Source organism: Delphinus delphis, chromosome 3 (genome assembly GCF_949987515.2).
Source record: "Delphinus delphis chromosome 3, mDelDel1.2, whole genome shotgun sequence".
In the NCBI taxonomy this organism is placed as follows: Eukaryota; Metazoa; Chordata; class Mammalia; order Artiodactyla; family Delphinidae; genus Delphinus; species Delphinus delphis.
This window is the reverse complement of record NC_082685.1, coordinates 147134618-147155244: the sequence shown is the minus strand read 5'-3', so window position 1 is coordinate 147155244 and position 20627 is coordinate 147134618. Positions and strand designations below refer to the sequence as shown.

The 20627-nt window shown below is 37.4% G+C and overlaps 1 protein-coding gene across 5 annotated transcripts in view; it reads right to left on the bottom strand.

Moving 5' to 3' along the window:
• The window catches only part of DROSHA (drosha ribonuclease III), a 130691-nt gene that overhangs the window by 67163 nt on the left and 42901 nt on the right, over positions 1-20627 (bottom strand). For 3 of the 5 annotated variants that reach the window (XM_060009637.1, XM_060009639.1, XM_060009641.1), the window contains 5 exons: positions 20215-20296; positions 19184-19258; positions 5397-5566; positions 2785-2838; positions 992-1116 (listed from right to left, as the gene is read on the bottom strand). In XM_060009637.1, coding sequence (XP_059865620.1) covers positions 992-1116; positions 2785-2838; positions 5397-5566; positions 19184-19258; positions 20215-20296 — 506 coding nt within the window. The remainder of the gene's footprint in view (positions 1-991; positions 1117-2784; positions 2839-5396; positions 5567-19183; positions 19259-20214; positions 20297-20627) is intronic. The other 2 variants (XM_060009638.1, XM_060009640.1) reach the window with 1 other exon arrangement.

The following is a 20627-nucleotide window of genomic DNA, read 5'->3' as shown; positions in this document are numbered from 1 at the left end:
TGAAGAGAATATGAAGTCTTTTATCAGTTTACACTCCTGCCATCTGAGAGTCCACGAGAGCCTAATCACATTCTACTAACACTTTTCTGAAAAGAAAGGACTTTCCTAAGATTTTCTGTCATACTGAAACTGCTCCTTCCTTGGCCTTAGCTGGGTGTCTCCTTTTTGATAACATTTTTTTAGAGAATGGAGGAAATAAAGAAGTACTTACACAGTGCCTGGTTCACTGCTTCATACTTTTATCCAAAGGGGGGAAAAAAAGAACAAAACCCTTTAGCCTCTTCTAATATATCAGCCAGAAATGGATTTATGAATTGAAAATCTCCCATGCCCTTTTCTCCCATTATGAATCCTTTAAAAAAATTAAATCAGGAGACGGTTTGTTTGTTTAACAAGGTAGAGAATCCAAACACTCCTGAAGAATATAATGGTACTATTTCCATTCCCACACATCTTCATCTTCTCCCAGCAAAACACTAACATGCCAGTTGGAAAGTAACATCAATTCTAAGAGTCAGAAGTCATGGCTTCTCCTTCCAATACAACCCTTGACTTTGCATGGGATGTTGGGCTCTTACTAAGATGTACCCAAAAAACAGAACTCTGCGTAAATGTGGCAGTGCTAAGAACCAACATGGCGCTACTTTCCTCTAGAAGGCACTGAAAAAAATAAAAAAGAATCATAACAGTAAGTACTATAATGATGGATAAAGGAAAAGTTCCTTAAAGGTTAAAAACATACAGGACTCATATGACCAAGACTGCCAAGGATAATCTATTGAACAGTAATTTCCTGAAGTCAAACATGTAGAGAAAATAATTCTTCAGGAGCTACCAAAACCTGCTTCATTTGGTAACCTAAATTTGGAAACATGGCTCATTTCAGGTCTTAATTTTTAAAAAGAAAAAATCCACTAAAGGGGATTCCTCGGTAATTCAGCTGTTAGTAGAAGGTGAAATTGGCTAAGACAAACACTGAAAAATATCTTACTGTGGGTCTCCAGCATAACTCAACTGTGCAGGGCGTATCCCAAAGTGGACAATAATAGGAAAAGTAATCACATCGGGGTTGAACTGTTCACGATCCAGTTGATCGATGCGGACAGAGCTTGGTTTCTAGAGAGAAAAATCAAAGCCATTTATTCCCTTAAGAATTCTTTAAGTATTGTCTTTAATCTAAGTAGGGAAGAAAGTAATCGGATTTTCCCCTAGGAAAGCCTCATCCCCAAAGGGAAAATGTCATTTAAAAACCCTTTAATCATAGCAGCTAAACTATATAAAAACTATAATGTCATCCCTATAAATGAGTTTGTGCCATTTGGCATAATGAACAATGATTTTGTCCTTGTTTGCCATCCACATAGAAACCTTTAAAAATTAAACTTTTGAAAGGACACTTAGGCAGATGTAACTTTTCCTTAACCTCTCCAAAGACACAGAGGAAGTATTCCACATGACCAGAAAGAGATATGCTGACTTATTCTGCTTTCATTTCACATTTCAAATGAATAGCTTATTTCTACGCAGAAGGCACAGACAGATGCCTCTATATAATTTTCCCCCATTAGTTCTCTGTGTACCTTGTGTATTCCTTTAACTCTATACCTTTAAATTAAAAGGTATGGTGGTACAAAGACCAAATAGTTAAGCTTCTCTTATTATGTCCATGGAGGCCATTCTTAAATTTTAATAGAGAGTTTCATAAATCTATTTTTTTCCCCCAAGTCTAATAAAAAAAGAAGTGAACAGCTGGTTCCTTCTTAAGTTACTTAAGTATGAGGATCCATTTGTAAAATATCTTTCATCTTGAAAGCTTAAGTTTATGAAAAGATGGTAAAATCACAGAGTGTGCTTTAGCAACCTTCTTGCTTATACTCAACGCTCAGGGCAGTCCCTAATTAGAAACTAAATTCTTACTAAGAGATTGTGGCGTCTTTGGCTCAGTTGCTTTAGAGCCAAGGCTATGGAGTTGATCCCCATGGAGGCCAATAAGCTTCATTCTGTTGAACAGCTATGCCCAACAACTATGACTTGTTTGTCCAGGACACAGGGGTTTCAATGTTAAAACTGGAAAAGCCCCCAGCAACTGGGACAAGCTGGTTACCCTACCCACAACCGTAGTCCTAGTCAGCCATCTGACAGATACAAGTTGGTGACAAAGTAAAAAGATTTGTGTAAATTCATCTAGATTAGTGAAAAAACAACTTAGACTTCAGTTTTTAAAGAATATTTCAATGTCATTTAACAGTCAAAATTTTACCTAGCATCTTGAAAAGTTGACCTCTGCCCTCAAAATTAATAATTGGAGAAGATTTTGGTCACAGAAAACCTAAGATAAAATTATTTAAATGCCCATCAACAGTAGCAACATGTTATTTGGGTCTAAGAATTGTTTCCAGTATTTTATGCATCAAAGCAGCAGAATTCATTTTTAAAAGAGGGACTGCCCCACAGAAAAATGCTAGTGAAGTATTCATGTTTTCATTATTTTAAATACCATGCTATGGTATCAACAGAGGAAATAGTGATTTAAAACATCTATAGTATCTCTAATTTATAGGGGGAGGGGATGAAATAAGTTCTAGACTTTGGCCACACACTACAGTATCTATCACACCATTTTTGTAGAAGAATAAAAAACATTCTCGCCAATGACCAAAGTATTCCCCAGCAGAGGCAAAGTACCTAGGGAGGGAGGTTAATTCTTCTAAGTTCTGCAGCAATAAAGTACTTAATGTGACCATAATGGTTTGGAAATTTTAATAAATTCCCCAATATCCTTACCACTGGGCAATCTTCCAAAGCAAGTACTGCAGAGGATGAAATGTGGTGCCAGGTCTATTCTCAAAAGGATATAATGAAAGGATATTTTATTATACTGAGTTTTCATAATATTTTTCTCCTTTACACTAAGACTAAATACTAAAAGAAGAAAAAAAAATTAACTTCAACATGTCCCTAAGCTTGGCACCCAAACATAGCTTTCTTAATTTATTTCCAATTACTTTCCAACATAAACCTTTCACCCTGACTAACCTGTGGTTTCCTTATTATCTTTAAAACTGGCCATATACCATCTCAAGTATGTACATTCAATTGTGCCAATAATTTATACAATTTCTTGATTCCTTAAATACCACAGTAGAATGTTTATGAAGAATTCCTTGGCAGCCCGGCCCAGTGACTCACCAAAAACTACAAGCTTTCCTGACCGGCTTTTTCAGATTGGTCCATTGATTCAATAGTTCATCACAAACTCCTTTCATATGGATATGCTGTGAGTTTGCAGCTGGACAAGCAACATATATAATGTATATACTTCACTAGCACCTGGCTCACGTAGTAGTCCCTCAACAACTGAGTTGAATGATGATGATGGTGATGGAGTAAATATCCTCTAAGCCATTGTCTCAAAAACAAGCAAGGAGTGAACCAGAAGCAACTGGGGATTATTTTTTTAAACTTCAGATCTGTGAACCCCATTACGTGGAGCATATGGGGTGGGGTGCATCAGGGCATTCTTATATTTTCAAAAGCTCTCCAACTCATCCTAGGATCTTAGGGAATTTTAACCAGGCTGTGGAAGAAAGCCCCAGGATGAAAGTGTTTCCACAGTAAATCATGGGATTCTTCAAGCAGACCTACCAAGGTGAAAAGGCATGTCTCCCACCACCATCACACCCACCCATCCTCTGACCCAACTATAAAACTGACAGAAGAAATGTAAATTTGTGCAACTGTTTAAAGAAAAATTAAGTCCAGAGTCACACTTGCATAGTACTATGACTTGTATACTTCTTTTAAAGTTACTTTAATAATTATTTGTGTGGCTAAACAATATAACAGTAAAAATTGTATAAATTTTTTAGTTTTAAACAAGTTTAATGTTTAAATACGTTTTTATTAAACTTTCACTTTCTAGATTTGTTTAAAATAATCAGTATTAGTTGGAATATTTGATTTGAAAATAGCAACATTTTGCTTGTGCAGATGTTACTGTCATGCTACAACAAACTGATCCAGAGTTTTTATTTTTATGAATCAAGGCTATTAAGCAATTTGGCAGCCTTTTAAAAACAACAGCTTTGTTTAAATAGACTACTCTGTTTCTTTACATAGAAGTATTTTAATTCTCCACTTTTGGAAAATTGTATCCTGATAAGATGCCAATATATAATTATTTTATGAAATAACATTTTAGACAAAACAATTTTTTAATAAATATATAGAACAGCATATTCTTTATAAGAGAAAACTACTTATCTATTAATTCTCTGCTTTGATTTTTATATTTTTACCTCAAAATAAACATTAGAAGCAAATTTTAAAGCCAAAAATTCACAAAACAAAATGGGAAATATTTGTAACAATTATGGCAAAGAATCAATAAAAAAGGACAAATACCACAAAAGAAAGTTAGACAAAGGATACCGATAAGCCATTATCAGAATTTAAAGGTCAATAAACATTTAAAATATCAATTTTTGCTAGAAACCAAAATAAACAGAAAACTGAACTAAATAGTATCAATTTTTTTCCTACCAAATTGACAAAGTTTTTTGTTAAACTAGTATAACCGTATGAAGGAATGGGCAATCTCATATACTCCTTGTCAGAGTGCAAATTCTACAACCCTCTGGAAGGCAATTTATAACATGCACCAAAAGCCTTCAAAATGTGCCTACCTTAAGGAATTAAATGGACACATTCAAAGATAAGTACATACATATGTATACATGTTTACACACATATATACAAATTCAACACAGCATTATTTGTTATAGCAAAAATCTGGAAGCAACCTAGGTGCCCAATAACAGGGGGTTAATTAAATAACTTAGGGGCTTTTTTTTTATTACACGCCTAAAGAGATTTAAGACTAAGGAAAAGAAACGACTTTGTGGTGGTTGTTCCTGGAGGAGGATAAGAAGGAAAAGGTCTGAATGTTAATATTTAATAGTATGATGCCAATTTTGTTTCAAAACAATATGAAATATGTCTATTCTAAATAAACTAGAAAAGTGAATAGTATCATCTCTGGAGAATGGAATTATGGGTAATTTTTATCTTCATTGGGCCGTTTTTCTATTTTCCTAATTTTCTATAGTGAAGACATATTACTTTCATACTCAGCAAAAAATTAGATCTGAACATATCTAAACACTTCAAAATTCTCCATAATAATCAGAATAAATTTACTAAGCAGATGAAATTACTACTAAATATGCCTACATTATATTTTTCTTATTTACTAAATATTTAAAGGAAAAAATTACTCAAAGAACAAGAAGCAATGAGTACGTAAATCTTTAAAAATGTTCTGTTATCGTTTTTGCAAAACACTCAAACCTGAAACGAAGGTGATTCAGTCTCTGACTGTCAACACCAGCACATACCGTCCCAGGGTTGGTGACAATCATGCCTTTGCATTCTTCCGCATATTTCTGCCACTCAAGTTCTTCCCACTGAAGCATATTGGCAATCTCCTCTTCGGGAACCAGGGCTTTGCTACACCGTAATAAGTAAAGGAGGATCTGGTGCATGGACAGTACTTCCTTTCCTCCGTCTTAGGGGACGGTGGAGAGAGAGGGAAAAATAAGGCTACTCAATTAACAGCCAGTCATCCACCCAATAAGGAAAAATGAGACAATGAGAAGAGAGCATTTTTAAAAAGGTAGTACAGAATTTACATCATTAAACCTTTGTTTAACCAAGTGCTAAATAACAGGAAAGCCATTTGTTTCACTGATGAACGGTGCTCATAAACTACCTTATTTACTAAAATGGCAACAATGGCATTATAAATGATAAAAGGCCCATATGTAAGGTAGGAATATAAAAAAGGTGCCTACCTAAATAAATTTAAAACCACCTAATGTAAAGAACCACAGTTTATAATATACAGAGCCATGTTATGTTTTAAGTATTTTATCACTCTTTACAGGGTAACAGATGAAAGCTCTTTGACAGTGATGTTACTGATTTAAGGAAATTCTAAGCTTTTATGAGATATTTATGGATGTTTTCAGTAAGCTATCGTTGCATTATGGTCTAATTTTTTGGTGCTAATGTGCTGCACCTGCCGTGAGGAATAGAGCTAAAGAGCTTGTACTAATATCATGAAATCATTGTGGAGTTAGTACATGGAAAAAATACCAAGTACTCTGAGACTTACAGAAGCATATATTACCAAGCACAGAGGATAAAAACAACAAAGAACATAATGAAAGCACCTTGGAAAAAATCAATTAATCTGGTACTTGATGAATCAAAGACATTGATCTAATGTGAGCATTAATTTCAGATTCACAGGCTTCTGCCTTCTCTTTGGGCTTAGGTTCTTGACCAGCATGTACAACCACCTTTTCTCTGCCTAGTCCCACCCAAAGGAAGGACAAGAGCCCTGAAGGTGTAGAGAACAATAACTACCCTTCCCAGGTCATGAGACATGCTAGGAACAGTGGTATAGGACCAAACACTTCATGGAGAAACAAGAGGACCAAGATGGTGGAGATGGGTAGGAATAAATGAGGGGGTCCTATTTGTGCTAGATAGAAGAGTTCATGGCAGCCAAGGAATCTGGGATACTAGTAAATGGAAGAAGATAAAAGATTTTAATTCAAGTTGCTATGGGCTAAGAACTGAAGCCTGCACAAAATTTCTTTTTGATCTGTGTCTTTCTATCTCAGATGCTGCTCTGGAATTAGATGGCATTGCTGCTACAGGGCCCCTATATATGTAGGAATGCATTCATTCACTAATCTAAATATGCATTCATTCATTCAATAATTACCAAGCACCTATCATGTAGCAGGCCTAGGAAACACAGCTGTGTTAAATAGCCAAAACCCCTTATGGGCTTTCCTGGTGACGCAGTGGTTGAGAATCTGCCTGCTAATGCAGGGGACACGGGTTCGAGCCCTGGTCTGGGAGGATCCCACATACTGCGGAGCAACTAGGCCCGTGAGCCACAACTACTGAGCCTGCACGTCTGGAGCCTGTGCTCCGCAACAAGAGAGGCCGTGATAGTGAGAGGCCCGCGCACCACGATGAAGAGTGGCCCCCGCTTGCCACAACTAGAGAAAGCCCTCGCACAGAAACGAAGACCCAACACAGCAAAAATAAATTAATTAATTAATAAACTCCTACCCCCAACATCTTCTGAAAAAAAAAAAAAAACCCTTATATTCCAGTGGAGGGAAAGATACAATAAAAAACAACTACATAATAATAGATCAGAGATGACTGCTATGAATAAGGGTCAAACTGGGCAACTACACATAAAAGCGTGGTCAGGAAAGGTGTCTTTGAAGAGGTGTCATGTGAGCAAAGACCTGAAAGAAGCAGAGGAGCCCCATGAGGCTATCTGGGAGCGGGGTGTCTTGGGTAGAAAACATAGCAAAAGCCCTAAGGTGGAGTGGGATTGATGTGTTCCAGGAACTGCCAAGAGGCCAGCGTGGATGGAGTGAGGAGGAGGAGAGCGTGAGGGAGGCAGCAGGGAAGTCAGATCTTGCCAAGCTTTACAGAGCACAGGAAGCGCTCTGGACTTGACTCTCAGACGGGAGCATGTTTTTCACCATCATGTGCCAGGCACTATGAGTGGTCCCATGTAGCAATTATGGAAAACAAACAAACAAAAACACAAGCTCTAGGCCTTCAAGAAGCAAGTTGACTAATGATGACTAATCACAACTGTTCCTAGAGGAATCTTTGCAGATAACATTCTGAAAACAGAGCTCTCTTAAAGACACAGAGTCTCTTAAAAAAAAATAACTGTCTAAGAAGTAACTAAAGTACAAAATACAATCAACCCACAGGAGGACATGTTCTACCTACCCTTCATATTATTGTTCACAGCAGTAAAAATTTTTTATGCCTCATTACAAAACATCAGCCTTAAACCCAGGAGTCACCTTTGATTAACAAACTTCCATGGTTAAGGGCATATTTCTCAGTCTGTCTCAATAGAAATTTTAATCCGCCTGCACGTGACATGTCTTTCTCAATCAATGATGTTCCCCTCTTTGCTATGGAGCCCAGCATAGTCATAATGCCTACCTGTCCGTCTGAGCCCATGGTAATCTCTGCTTCTAGGGGGGCCTGAAGTGACCAGGTGGACAAGAGAACTCTTAAAGTCAGAGTAAGTTGACTTACACTTGCACGTGTCCACATACAGGGCAGCAGGGATAAAGAAAACCTAGAGAGCCCCGAGAAGAACTGCCACACTAACGAGATTCTAGGCACCAAGGAAAGAGTAAAATAGTCTTTAGATTGTAATCATTATATTCGTTAAGGTTACTAAAGAGCACTGTAAGCCTGTAAGGATACATTAGGAGTCTAGGATACTATAAGCAGCAGAGGGTTGTTTTGTTGTGAGGATTAGAAAAAAACATTCAGATTTTATTTGGGGAGGCTGGTGCCTGGTGGAAGGAGAAAAGATATGCAAGTCCAGGTATACACACTGGCACCAGAATCTCCCCACAAGCAGTTACAAGTGGCTGACTTCAGGGCACTTCAAATAAAAGTGAAAAGGAGTAGGGGCGTTGAATTTAAAGTGAAAAGAATAAAAAACTCAAAGAGCTAGTGGGAGGGGGTAACACTTAAACCTACAAACCAAGGGCACTGCCCAATTTAGGAGAAGAATACCTGTGAAAGAAGGAAAGCCACTGAATGCTTATGAGAACGCGTCTACCTAGATTAGGTGCAAAGCTGCTGATGTGGGAGGAGAGTTTTATAGCAGCACAGAACTAGAAATAATTTTTTAAAAAACATACACACATCAGGTGCAAAATTGGTAATGCTGAAGGGGAAATTGTAAATCCATGTTGAAATCTGCTAAATATTTTAAATAGCAACTAAAATCTAAAAGGATAGATATTTACCAATGTGAAAAAGTAGAAACTCAGGACAGATAACCTGAGGTGAAATCCTTACGGAAATATAAGGAAAAGCAGACGTGACTACAAAGTCCTGCAGAGCCCACGGGGCAAGGGCTGCATCCCTCACACCCAGTCAGGCAAAAAAAGACACTCCAGAAATATTTGTGGAATGACTTTCTGAAGCAGATAAATAATGTGGCCACTTGCTCGCAGACTGCCATGAATTTACTAACGTTAATGAATTGGCTCTTTTGGTTTGTCTGCTTTGCTACATGTTTATGTTGGGGATTTACGGAACTATGTCACTGAGGGCTAGGAAGTAATCTTTATCTCGTTGGCTGAGATAAATAGGACGTGATATAAATGAGAAATGAGAGTGGGTAAGCTAAGGTTAGCAGGAATTCTGCCAGCACTGGGACTGGAACCGTGACAATGGTTCATTATTCGGGAAAAACTGGAGTTTGTGTTTCGGGGAATGAATCTGGACAGTCATTAATGAACTGACAGACTTTATAAACTGTTTCTGAGAGACCCAATTCTCTCGGTTTATATTGCTTGATTATTTATATGGTTATTGGGGGGAGGGGCAATTTGCTAGGGAATTTGTGTTAAGAATACAGCTAGGGTACTTCCCTGGTGGCACAATGGGTAAGAGTCCACCTGCCAATGCAGGGGACACGGGTTCAAGCCCTGGTCCGGGGAAGATCCAACATGCCGCGGAGCAACTAAGCCCATGCGCCACAACTACTGAGCGTGCGCTCTGGAGCCCGTGAGCCACAACTACTGAGCCTACGCTCTAGAGCCTGTGCTCCACAACAAGAGGAGCCACCGCAGTGAGAAGCCCGCACACCACAACGAAGACTCAATGCAGCCAAAAAAAATAAAATAAAATTTAAAAGAATACAGCTGGTTAAACGAGCATTTCTCAAGGCTGTAACACTCAATTTTAAGAAATATAAAAATACCTTCCTCTTTTCTTACACTGAGAATAACTATATAGCTTCATTACCATGTCTCCTGTATATTCCTATTAAGACACCTTTGTATAATCTTAAGTTTTGAAAATTTGTATTAACAACACAGTATTTTCTAAACTTTCCAAATACAAAGTTATATTAAGATGCTATATCAATTGATGTTTTTTCCAAACTACACTTCCCTCCTGGGAATTTTGATATACTCTCCCACCCTCTGGCTCTCTGTCAGCCATACCTAAAGAATTACTTCTCCAAAAATCAATCTGCTAGATAACTGATTTGCAAAATTGATTCAGGATTCTCAAAGCTTTACTACAGCAATGATATAAACCATGAAAAGGCTTTCCCGTAAGTGCAGCCTTCCTAACTTGAATTATGCCCTGCCCCAGCCCTAACTACAGTCAGGATAAAACCTTCAAGTGGCTCTAGGAGAGCTCATATCAACTATTTGGCTACTAGAGGTAGAGGCAGGGATAGGAAAGAAACAAAAATTTGAGAAAACTCTTAAAATATCAATAAACTGGTTGTTCCGTGATTTGACTTCTGGTAAACTGGCCTGCACTGAATAATCCTTGGTTTAAACTATAAGCTTAACTTTGGATAAATTTGTATAAAGCAACTGAGACAGCTGTCTTCAAAGCAGGTCAACTGAGGAACTAGAGAAAAACTGGAATGACTGATAAACTTTCAGTTACATAGTATAATAAACTGATACAAACAAAAAGCAAATGAGAAGGAGAGGACCATGTAATACTATATAAAAGCTGCTCATTCTACAGGAGTTCAAGCAAGATGCAAATAATAATAATCAGATGACTTTTTACCTATCAAGTGACTAGTAATATCCACTGCTGGCAGATGTATAGAAAAAGGGTACTGTTAAAAATGTTGGTTAGAACTACCAACTATGTCCTTTCTAGAGAAAATTTGGCCAACCCTTTCCAAATTTAAAATGTGCGTACTGTCTTAACAAATAATTTCACTTCTAGAACCCTACCTTGTAGAAACACTCACACAAATGCAAAAGGATAGATACACAAGACTATTCCTGAAGTATTTATATGTAATGGAGGCAAGATAGAGACCTCCAAAATACTCATGACTAGAGGAACTGCCAAAAAAGTTAACGTCCATTCATAATATGGAATGCCATGCAGGTGTTAAAGACTGAGGCAATGTATTTATATAGAGGATGTCCGAAACAGTTGAGTAAAAGGTCAAGCTGTGTAACATATTTAGTGTTATCACACTTAAAGAAAAAAGCATAATTCTCTCTGTACAGGTTAAAACAAATACAAATCAAACCATTTATAGCACCTATTCATTTTCACATGTCTAGAAGGGGGTGTTCACTTTTTTACTTCATACACTTTTGTATTGTTTGTGCGCACGCACACACACACACACACACACACACACACACACACACACAGAGTCGACATAATTAAGGGCGAGGTAACACTTCAATTCTGTGAAGAAAGAATGGTCTTTTCAAAAAATGGTGCTGGGTCAACTGGATGTCATACTGAAAATAATGAGTATTGACCCATATCTCATACCATTTGTAAAAACAAATTTGAGACAGATTATAGACCTAAATTTGTAGAAAATATAGAAGAGTATCTTGATGACCTTGGGGTAGGCAAAGTTTTCACAAATAAGATACAAAAGACTCCAAGCAAAAAGGGTAAATATGTAAATTGCACTACATTAAAATAAAGAATTTCTGTTCACCAAAAATCACCATTAAGATGTTGAAAAAGCAATCACAGAGAAGGTACTGGCAATATATATATCTGACAAACGATTCACATAGAGTATATATAAAAAATAACTACAAGTAAATGAGAAAAAGGCAGATATAACCCAACAGAAAAATGAGATAAAGACTTGAACGGGCACTTCAAAAGACAACATCCAAATGGTCAATATATGAAATGGTGCTCCATTTCATTAGTCATTAGGGAAATGAAAATTAAGACCATAATGTTATACCTCTGAATACTCATCAGAATGGCTAACTTGAAAAAGAAAGAAAAATGCCAAGTGTTGGTGCAAATGTGGAATAACTTGAACTCTCATACATATTGCAGGTGGGACGGTAAAATGGTACAATCACTTTGGAAAACTGTTTGGAAGTATCTACAAAGCTTAATATAAACACATCCAGAATTTCCACTCCTAGGTATATATCCACTATAGAAAAGCATAAATATATGCTCACCAAAAAGCACGTATAAGTGTTTGGTGAACACGTGTATGCTATCTAAAAGAGTCAAAAACTGAAAGCATGCAAATGTCCATTAATCACAGACAGGTTAAATACATTTTAATTTAGTCATACCATATAATACTATACAGCAATGAGAATGAGCCAACTACAGTTAACTGTAACAATAGGTATTTCAAAAACATAATACAGGGCTTCCCTGGTGGCACAGTGGTTGAAAGTCCGCCTGCTGATGCAGGGGACACGGGTTTGTGCCCCGGTCCGGGAAGATCTCACATGCCGCGGAGCGGCTGGGCCAATGAGCCATGGCTGCTGAGCCTGCGTGCCCGGAGCCTGTGCTCCGCAACGGGAGAGACCACAACAGTGAGAGGCCCGCGTACCGCAAAAACAAAAACAAAAAAACAACAAAAAAACATAATATAGAAGAAAACAGAAACAAAAAAGAATATACAATTCTAGTTTTTATAATTCAAAAACAGGTAAAACTAATACATGGTATTTTCAAGCCAGAATAGAGGCTACCTTGATGGGCTGGGTAGTGACTGGAAAGGGGCTCTTGGATGCTGGTAATCTTGAGCTGGGTGTTGAGTACAGTCATATTCACTTTGTGAAAATTCATTGAGTCTTACATGTATGATACGTGCACTTTTCAGTACTTGTGTTCTACTTCAATCAAAGGTTTACTTTTTAAAAATGAGAGACAATACCAAATAATGTTTGAAAAACACACTCTTATTAGTAACGAAATACATGAATATTTTACTAAGACACTATTATGACCAATTAAATAAAGTCAGTAAACAAGTATCTACTGAGCCCCTGCTGTGCACCACTTAGTAGTATGTCAGTAGTGATACAACACAGACTGTTTACTCCTTAGCCTCATAGAGCTATAGTTGGAACGGACGGAGGGAGGGAGGGAGGAAGGAAGGAAAGTCCAAAACGTGAAGAAGACTAATAATGCATTTTCCATGGCAGCATAAACTAATGATTCTTTTGACAAGAAATTTGGTACTACATATCATGATCTTTAAAAATATCTGCCTGCTTGATGAATTATTAAAAATTAGGATGCAAAACATTTATCAGTATGATGACCACTATGCAAAAAAGTTATGAACAGAAAAAAATGAAAATATACATCAAAATGTATTTTCCTTTTGAACTCATCATTTTCTAAAGATTTTCAGTGAAGTCATATTGTGAAAAACGAATCAACCATAATTTGCCATCAAATACCAAAATGCATTTTATACATTAGGCATTTTTCTATATCCTTCAGCGTTTTGTTTTAAAACAAATAAATTTATTTGTGTGTTTATTTTTGGCTGCGTTGGGTCTTCATTGCTGCGCATGGGCTTTCTCTAGTTGCAGCGAGCTACTAGAGAAAGGGGCTACTCTTCATTGCAGCGCGCTGGCTTCTCACTGCGGTGGTTTCTCTTGTTGCGGAGCACAGCTTGCGGGCTCCAGAGCGCAGGCAGATTCTTAACCACTGCGCCACCAGGGAAGCCCAAAACTTATTATTAAATTAAATTAAAACTTATTATTATTGAAAACAGCTCATTTATAGTCATGCACTAATTGGGAGAATCTTCACTGTGTAGGAAAAGTCATAAATATTTTTACCAATTGTATGACTTTTATACTAACAGCTGTGTTCTGAAATCAGTTAACTCCATATTACATTCATTGGTACAGAAAAGTTACTGTTGTTCATAGTGACTTTTGTCTTTTGAAATGAATATTCTATTTTAAATTTGAACTGTTCTGCCTAATTAAAAACAGTCTACAATATTGTGTGCTCCTTCATGTATATGTAAATGTATTCATTAATGTATATTACGAACATATGTATAATATTGATGCGTATATAACTGGTTGAAAATATAAGTGTTAGGGCCTCCCTGGTGGCGCAGTGGTTGACAGTCCGCCTGCCGATGCAGGGGACGCGGGTTCGTGCCCTGGTCCGGGAAGATTCCACATGCCGCAGAGCGGCTGGGCCCGTGAGCCATGGCCGCTGAGCCTGCCCGTCTGGAGCCTGTGCTCCGCAACGGGAGAGGCCACAACAGTGAGAGGCCCACATACAGCAAAAAAAAACAAAAAAAAAAAAACAAAAGTGTTAAATATGTTTCCTTTCAGAATCAAGCTTCCATGTATTTCCTTATTGGTCTCAGATAGCACGTTTTTTTTTGTTTTTTTCTGGTGGGGGGGTACGCGGGCCTCTCACTGCTGTGGCCTCTCCCATTGTGGAGCACAGGCTCCAGATGGGCAGGCTCAGCGGCCATGGCTCACGGGCCCAGCCGCTCTGCGGCATGTGGGATCTTCCCGGACCGGGGCACGAACCCACGTCCCCTGCATCGGCAGGCGGACTCTCAACCACTGCGTCACCAGGGAAGCCCTCCGATAGCAGTTTTTAAAGAGTTTCTACTAAGAGCGACAAAATATAACAAACTACAAATGTTTGGAGATGATCTGAGAACTGATAATTCTAGTTGAAGTAAGGACAGCTTTTGAAATTCTGCTGTAACTATTGAGTAAACAATTGTAAGATATATTTCATGTGGTAATGACATTAACTCTCTCCATAGTGTTAGTACTGGTAAAATATAACATAAAGGCTTTGTATAATAGAAGAAACCTAAAGTTTCTTGCAGTAAACTTGGATAAAGTAGCTATGGGTTAATGAACTTTAAATATTTAATGGCCTAAGTATAGAAAGGCAAAAAATATTTGGAAAATGACATCTTAGAAAAAATATTATAACTTGTAGTGACCCTAAGAAGTTTGCTCTCAAAATCCCATTGATACGTTTTACTATTTAGGATATCAGCTATTTGATGTCTCCCTTAATTTCTACAAAAGTTCTGGTTACAATACATTGAATAGATAACATTTTTCCTGTTTTGGTAGATATAAATCTGAAAATAAATTTACATGGGAATGAAACTGAGCTAATTGTTTTTCCTTTGTTTTTGGTAGGATTTACCTAACCAGTTTCATCAAGATTCTCATACTTTACATGAAGTTCTGAGGTGAGTTTCAGTGAAGTTTTCTAAAACTCCAAATTAAATGGCAGGTGTTTTAAATTTCAACCTTGCTTGCTATCTTTTGTTATTTTAGGAAGTATGTGCAGATTGGTCGATGTCCTCTAATATTTATAATCTCTGACAGTCTCAGTGGAGATAATAATCAAAGGTTACTGTTTCCCAAAGAAATTCAGGAAGAGAGTGTTATATCACATAGAATAGAAATAGAATGAAATTTCTGCTTAAAATTTTATATACATACTGTTTTTTTTTTTTTTTTTTTTGCAGTACACGGGCCTCTCACTACTGTGGCCTCTCCCGTTGCGGAGCACAGGCTCCGGACACGCAGGCTCAGCAGCCATGGCTCACAGGCCCAGCTGCTCCGCGGCATGTGGGATCCTCCCAGACCGGGGCACGAACCCATATCCCCTGCATCGGCAGGCGGACTCTCAACCACTGCGCCACCAGGGAAGCCCCCATACTGTATTTTTTAATTAATCACATAACCACTATCTTCCTTTATAAAACTTTGACAGTTTCAACCCTGTGGCACCAACAATTATGATGAAGTTTCTTAATCGAATAGTGACAGAAGAAGCTAATAAGGTTAAGACTTTTAAGAACTGATTAATTTGAATCTTACATTGTAATTATAGAAAGCCAACCTTAAGTAGTATTATATAAACTTGAGAAGTTAGAGACACAAACTATTTGTTTTTAAAATTAAAAAAAATTTAATTACACTCATAAAGCATGTCGTTTTAGAAAATGTAGGAAATACTGATTTTAAAAATCCTTAACCTTTTTCTACTTTTAAACTTAATTTTCTTTTTCACACTGAGGAAAATTTCCCTTTGCTTGGCTTAGTATTCTAAATTGTATCTGTTATCAAGAAACTGTTTTCTGGTATCTAGGTCCATTAGTCAGCAACATTCCAACTCTTTTGTCCTGTTGTCACTTTTTAAAGATTTAATATTTTTTTTATTTTGATAAAAAACATCATAAAATTTACCATCTTAACCATTTTTTTCAGCTTTACTGAGATATAACTGACATATAACATCATGTAAGTTTCAGGGGTATGACACATTGATTTGATAAACTTATGTAATGAAAAATGATTACCACCATAGTGTTATCTAACACTTCCATCATGTCATGTAATTACCATTTCTTTTTTGTGGTGAGAACATTTAAGATTTTTTTCTCTTAGCAACTTTCAAATATGTAATACAGTATTATTAGCTGTATTATGTATTTGAAATACCTTAACCATTTTTAACCATCCAGTTCAATAGTGTTAAGTATACTAACATTGTTCTGAAATAGTTGTTACTTTTTTGTTTTATTTGGTTGTGCCGGGTCTTAGTTGCGGCATGCATGGGGGATCTAGTTCCCTGACCAGGGATCGAACCCGGGCCCCTTGCATTGCGAGCACAGAGTCTTATCCACTGCGCCACCAGGGAAGTCCCTGAAATAGCTGTTACTTTAATTAATTAATTAATTAATTAATGCTGCATTGGGGCTTCATTGCTGCATGGGGGCTTTCTCTAATTGCGGCTAGCAGGGGCTACTCTTCGTTGCGGTGCATGGGCCTCTCATTGTGGTGGCCTCTCCCGTTGCAGAGCATGGGCTCCAGGCTCACGGGCTTCAGTAGTTGTGACACACGGGCTCAGTAGTTGTGGCTCGTGGGCTCTAGAGCACAGGCTCAGTAGTTGTGGCACATGGGCTTAGTTGCTCCGCAGCATGTGGGATCTTCCCAGACCAGGGATCGAACCCGTGTCCCCTGCATTGGCAGGCGGATTCTTAACCACTGCGCCACCAGGGAAGTCCCGGGTTTTTTTTAATAAGTATATTTTCAAAAGGAAGTCTAATGAAAAAGTAAATCCTGTTTAAAAATAAGTCAATAGACCTTTCCCTTCTTGACAACCTAAGTGTTATCCCTATACAGTTACAAGAAACATTTTGTGAGAGTTGAAATCCCACGAAGTAAGTATCTGACATAAGATTCTTCTTTAAGATGATTTTTTAAATGTCCACTTTCAAAAAAAAAAAATGTCCACTTTCTCTTAGAGATTTGTTTGGTCATAAAATGCCTACAGGCAGACAGATACAGAAAGGAAAGGCTTTTCAACAAACTAACACAATTTTCTAATAAGTTTACTGTTAAACCTCCATTATAAAATCATAGATGCATTCACTTGAAAAGAAGAAAAGGACCTCAGGACTTCCCTGGTGGTCCAGCGGTTAAGAATCTGCCTTCCAATGCAGGGAATGTGGGTTCAATTCCTGGTCGGGGAACTAAGATCCTACATGCCTCAGGGCAACTAAGCCTGTGCGCCACAACTACTGAGCCCTCACGTTCTACAGCCCATGTGCCACAACTAGAGAGAAGCCCGTGTGCCACAACAAAGAGCCGGCAGGCTGAACTAAGACCCGATGCAGCCAAACAAATAAATAAAAATAAATAAATATTTAAAAAATACAAAGGACCTCTCAATGAAATAAAACCAGATGTCCAAAAGAGAAAATCTTTTGAATGCATTTTCCAAACAAAATGAACATTAAGAATACTAAAAATATGATTAACACCATGCTAAAATAAAAATAAGCCATTGTGACTGAGTGGACTGAGGAAAGGGTAGCATGGACAAAATCTGGAGGAAAAGCTAAACTAGAATGAAAAGACAAGAAACAAAAGCCACAAAGGACGAATCAGAGAGCCAGAAGGCAAGTAAGGAGAGTGCAGCAGGCAGACCAGAACAAGAGCCCAGGTACCACATTAGGGAGGAGACTCAACTGAAGCATGTCCACTGTTTTTGGTCTTCTGCAGGCTGGCTCTGGCATCAGCAGCTGCAGCGGGGTGGGGACAAGGTAAGAGGCAGGTGGGGCAACAAAGGAAAGCCAGGCTGTGAACGGCCCAGAATCTGACAGGCTCAAGGGATGGTTCTGAGGCATGAGGGAGGCAAGGGTCCTGCCCCCAGGAGGACAAGGGGCACGAGGAGGAGTGCACGAGCATGAGGCTGAACTTCTGAAACTGCTGATATGTAAACGTGGGCAGAAAGCTTACATGCTGAAAAGCTCCCCAGCTGAAATTATAAACCACAGTTTTGTCGCAGCAGCCATTTTTTTTTCTCCCGTATCACTGAGTGGCCCAAACATCAGAGAAGAAAAGGCAAATGGTTGAAATGACATTTCCATGCAAGGTGGTGGTTAGCACAAGGGGCTGAGGTCACTAGAGCTGAGACAGAAGTCAGAGGACAGTACTTAAGAAAGCAAGGAAAGATGGCTGCACACAAGGAGAAAAAAGAAGAGTCAAGCAGAAGCAAAGGGAATAAGGGAACGAGAGGGTGGAAGTATAGATGGATATCACCAGAAAGTGAGATACGGGAATGAGATTCCAGGGATGAATTCATTTAGGATGGTGAAGACTTTACAAACAAAAAGGCGTCCAAACATTTCATTAAAAACCCAACCATTTTAAAAAACACTAAATACAATGCCATAGCTCACAGCTAGCCTCTTGACAAAAGTTTTAAAATAGTTAAAATATTGCTTTAAAAACATAAAAGTCATATATTTACTTATATATTTTTAATTTCATGAGACAATAAATTATTTTTTTACTGTAAAATGAATAAAAGTATATGTCAAAAAAGAGAAAAAAAAACCTATAATATTAATCTTACTACAACTATTACTGCAGTAATTTTTAGCATAATTATAATCATATTGCTTATAAAATTTTATAATTGTTTTCTAATTAACTATATGCATTTTTTAAGCCACATGCATTTTTCCATATTAATTTTAATACTTGCATGATATTTCATCAAGTAGACTCTCAAAATTTATAAATCAATTTTCTCATTGCTCATCTAACTTGGGGCTACCGTAAATTATTCAGGGGTACAAATCAACATGTATAATTTTACATTTTCATGCCTGACCTGAGAAGTAGATATTAAGTGTCTGAGGTGGGAAAGTTGTCCCTGAAGACTGAAAGGAGAATGGCAGGCTTATTTTCAGATGCACTATCTCACCAGGTCACTGACAAGTCAAAAGATTTACCTGGAAGAAATCTTACAAAACGTGGCATGAAATGAAATCTTGGGCAGCAGGGAGGACTGTCTTCAAACAAAGGACCTAAAGCAAACAAGTGAAAAGGAAAGAAAAAATAAATAAAACCACCTTAGGAAACAAACATTGCAACTTAACTCCTGAGATTTATGATAAATACAAAAAAATACCACCAGAAGTAGGGATATAAGAAAACCGCCCCTTTCTCCTCAATAGCTAAATCAATCATGTGGTAACTGCCACAAACATTCCATGAAGACTGTAGGGAAGAGACCACTCAAAAAGGAGAATGAATGCCCCAAGGTTATATACGGTATATGGTATATATGGTAAAACTAGTTTTAGAAATTCAAAGATACAAAGATTTTTGTTATAAATGAACGATTGGATGATATAATATGCTTGTGTCTTCATTCCGTTCCATTTTAACCAATACAACTGGGGAAAAAAAAGAGAGAAATACTATTAAAAACTTGGTTTGAAGAGCCATTCATCAATATACTATTTTAAAAATAAATAAATGTCTGCTGGAATAGAGGCACTTCCAAAAGAGGGAACTATTATCCAAGAACGAAGTATCAAGTTTTGAACTGCTGTAGCTCACAGTGTATGTGTGTGTTTCGAAGGTTAACTAAAGTTCTGTTTTAATAAACTGTCATCTTGGAAGAAGTTTATTACAGTAAAGTTCAATAGATTTAAAATATTAACTAATGAGATTTCCCCAATGCAGATAAACCAAGGTAGTCACTCAACATAACTGATACCATCTTCTGAGGTACCAGTTAGGTAACAATTAATGGTACTCTTCCGTAATGGACACTGTCCAACTGTATTAAAATGAGACATAACAACTTATTCATGTCAAATGATAACACGCACTTCTATGAATAATAAACTTTTCCCTGGGTATTTCAAAAGTACGAGGAATTTCAACTATGTCCCCCCACTTTTATAAGAGTTTTCACACATACCACAACGTTCTTCGACAAGCACTGCACTTTTCTTTAAATCCTATTATTTACCTTTAAGATTCCAGTCATACAATTCCAAAATATCTCTGAATAGGAATAATGAAAAGAGTTCAAGTCCTTTCACACAAAAATTCTGAAAAATAAACCAAAATCAAATCACTGTAGTACTGCAAACATGTATTAACAAGGTTCAGCTTGTTCTAGTCAAGTGTTTTCAAAAGTGTCTATTGCAACTGTACTAAAACAAGGTAATTTCCTAGTTTGGTCACCGTCCTATAATAGCTCATTGGCTTGAAACATTAATGAAGTAGGCAATAGTGTCATTAGGATTCCTAAGAAAATGTGAACTTGGCCCTTCTCAATGTACAAATAAAATGATGTGCAATTTAAAAATCAGAGTCTCCTTTACGTCGTATTTTTCTAACCCAATTATAAAATATATCAGAATCTCCTAGGGACTTTCT